This window comes from Neofelis nebulosa, chromosome 8, assembly GCF_028018385.1.
Source record: "Neofelis nebulosa isolate mNeoNeb1 chromosome 8, mNeoNeb1.pri, whole genome shotgun sequence".
Lineage (NCBI taxonomy): Eukaryota > Metazoa > Chordata > Mammalia > Carnivora > Felidae > Neofelis > Neofelis nebulosa.
The window spans coordinates 67,282,100-67,284,761 of record NC_080789.1 but is presented as its reverse complement, the minus strand read 5'-3'; the positions used below and the strand labels follow the sequence as shown (position 1 = coordinate 67,284,761).

The window sequence follows — 2,662 nt, the reverse complement described above, 5'->3', positions numbered from 1 at the left end:
CCTGCTCCTTTCTCCAGATTTTCTGGGAGTTTCCTTTGAATCCAGAGAAAGTCTCCTCACCAGAGAGGAGCTTACACAGACTCAATTAAATGCCTGCTGTGTTTAATAAAGAATAAAAGAATAATGTTGAGTGCAGCATGGACCATAGAAATTCAAAGGCTATTTGGCTCTCAGGGACCTTTTAATTTAGTTGGAAAGACATAAACATTCAGGGTAAAGTTAATGTTATGCCTTATATTTGGGTAGTCCTTTGTCATCTACCATCACCTCTTCTGAATTTTTGCAATAATTCTGTGATGTTGGTAGGAACGTATTATTGGCTTTTTTTTTTTTTAAGATAAAAAAGTCAGATCCAAGGATATGGAGGGATTTAGCAATGCCACATGGCTGTTCAAGAGCTGGGGTATGTGTCTATGTCTTACAGCTCTGAGTCTAGGCTGTTTTCTTGTTAAAACTATTGTGCCTCATTGTATCCTCTAGTACCGAATTAATTTAAAATAAAGAAAATGCAGTATAGCATTGCAAAATTTTAATGTGGTAGTTGAGAGAAATCATTTGACCAAAAGAATATGAGGGGGCTTCAGTGAAAAAGGTATTTTGCAGGACTCTGAAAGATGAGCAGGCTATACTGGGCAGAGAAAAGGGGTGGGCAATCTAAGAAGAAGGACAAGAGGTAGAAAAGCAAAGTCTGCTCAAAGAATAATGATTATACCAGAGTTCTTAGGCTATTTGTAAACTGGACTGTTCCAATCCAACCGAATGAGGCATCTGAATTTCAGATGTAGGAATCATTGTTTAGGGTAGTGGTTTAGTGGTTCCTTCTTTCCTTCATATTCTTGCATAGAATCCACCGTGTCATGAGACACATCAGGGAGGCATGACCATAGATCTCTAACTGGTGGGCGGAAAAGGTGGGAGTTTCTAGGTCGGGGGTTGTTTGCCAGACTACCACATTTTTTTTTTTTTTTTTTAAAGGCATCATATGACCTGTTTTAGATAGTTGGGGGCAGCTTCTTTCACCTTAGGGAAATGTGGGTCAATGGTATTCAGGACCACGGAAAAATAGTGAACTTAAGTAAATGGTTGAGATCAAGGTCAAGAAGTGGTAGCACAATAAGGGGCGGGGCGAACACACCCTGGGATCATAAGGGTGATTCTTATGGGTGCAGAGGCGCTGAGGATCTGGATTGGTTTAGACCTAGAAGAAAGTTAAGTCTGATTGGACACCCTACCTGGGTGGCTGCTCCCTAACCAGGACCTGAACATCTCTGTGGGGCCTTGCCATTGTGACGTGGTCCAGCCAGTCTCAGCTTTAGCTCCCGCCTTGGCTGGGGAGGCCCAGAGCAGTGGCCCCGCGGAGGCGGGAGCGGGGCCATGGCTGAGGTGCCTGGGCCCACTGGTGAATCCAAAGGCACTGAAGTTAAAACCCAGCAGGCCACGGAAAAAACCCTCAGGGCACCGCCAAGGCGGGGTCCACCCTCGGTGCTCAAAGTGTCCCAGTTGTTGCTCCGAGCCATCACAGCACACAAAGGGCTGACTCTGGCCACTCTCAAGAAGGAGCTCGGAAATGCTGGCTACGAAGTGCGCCGGAAGTGCCGCCACTCAGGCGAAGCACCCAGGTCAGATGTTAAGGGCACGCTTCTCCGAGTCAGCGGTAGCGATGCCTCCGGCTACTTCAGGGTTTGGAAGAGTCCAAAGCCGAAGAGAAAGCCTGGACGCCCGAGGTTGGAGGGGGGCGTGCGCTCTTCGAGGAGGACTCCTCCTAGGCCACGGAGCCCACGGAGGCGCAGCACGCATCGCAGGGCGGCCAAGAAGGCCAGGGAATTATGGAGACAGAGCACGAAGGGAAACACGAGGATGAGGAAGGTCAGGCCACGAGCCAAGGACTCGGTGCGTTCCAAAGCCAAGGAGGGAGCAAGGGCCAAGGTGATGAATCAGAGGAGAGGTCGGACCATGAAGGAAGACATCAGGCCTAGGACCCGAGAGAAGAGGCCAAGCTCGAAGCCCAGGGAAGAGAAGCAGCAGGACCAGGAGACGTTGGTAAAACGCACTATCCAGAAGACATCCTTGGTTAAAAGTGACCTAAATTTTAGCGGTCAGGGGAAGACCCATGCATGACCCAAGGGCTGTTCGCACAAAGACTTCTACTAAAGCTTAAAGTCCTCCGTATGCAGCCGGGAGCCTGTAGTGTGGGAGCAATTTCCCTTCCTCCAGGCACAGATGCCTTTCCCCTTAGGCTCTAATGAGAGCAGCTCTCACACACTGAAGTGGACAAAACTATACACAAGACCTTTCCACTACATTGTGTCTGTTTCGTCTTTGCTGTACCAGGAAGGGTAAGGGTGGGTGGTGATGTGAGACCTATAGCAGAGGCATATGGGGTGAAGAGACAAGATGTTGGGATTCTGTTCCTGCTTCAGGACCTGGGAAAATGCCTTTCAGAAGGAAAAAAGAAAATAGGTAGTAGAAAAGCGGCAACTTGACGAGATTAGATAGAAGTACTGAATTAACGTTAGATACCCTATCAAATCCAAATTGAGTTTTGGGGAGAAGGGCATGTAAAGAGCAAAGTGGGGGGCATCGTTGGGACAAGAAAATAGACAACCTTTAAGTTGAGTGGTCTCACTGATCCAAAGTGTTCTTAACTGAAATTCCTTTTAGG

At 47.8% G+C, this 2,662-nt stretch overlaps 1 protein-coding gene across 1 annotated transcript; it reads left to right on the top strand.

Annotated features, from left to right (window-relative positions):
* Positions 1 to 1,219: 1,219 nt before the first annotated feature.
* Positions 1,220 to 2,300, top strand: LOC131483854 (testis-specific H1 histone; the record flags this gene model as incomplete). The annotated part of the gene is given in 2 exon segments (XM_058682236.1): positions 1,220 to 1,343; positions 1,346 to 2,300. Coding segments are annotated over 2 exon segments (897 nt in total), but the record flags the coding sequence as incomplete, so codon positions are not given.
* Positions 2,301 to 2,662: the final 362 nt, after the last annotated feature.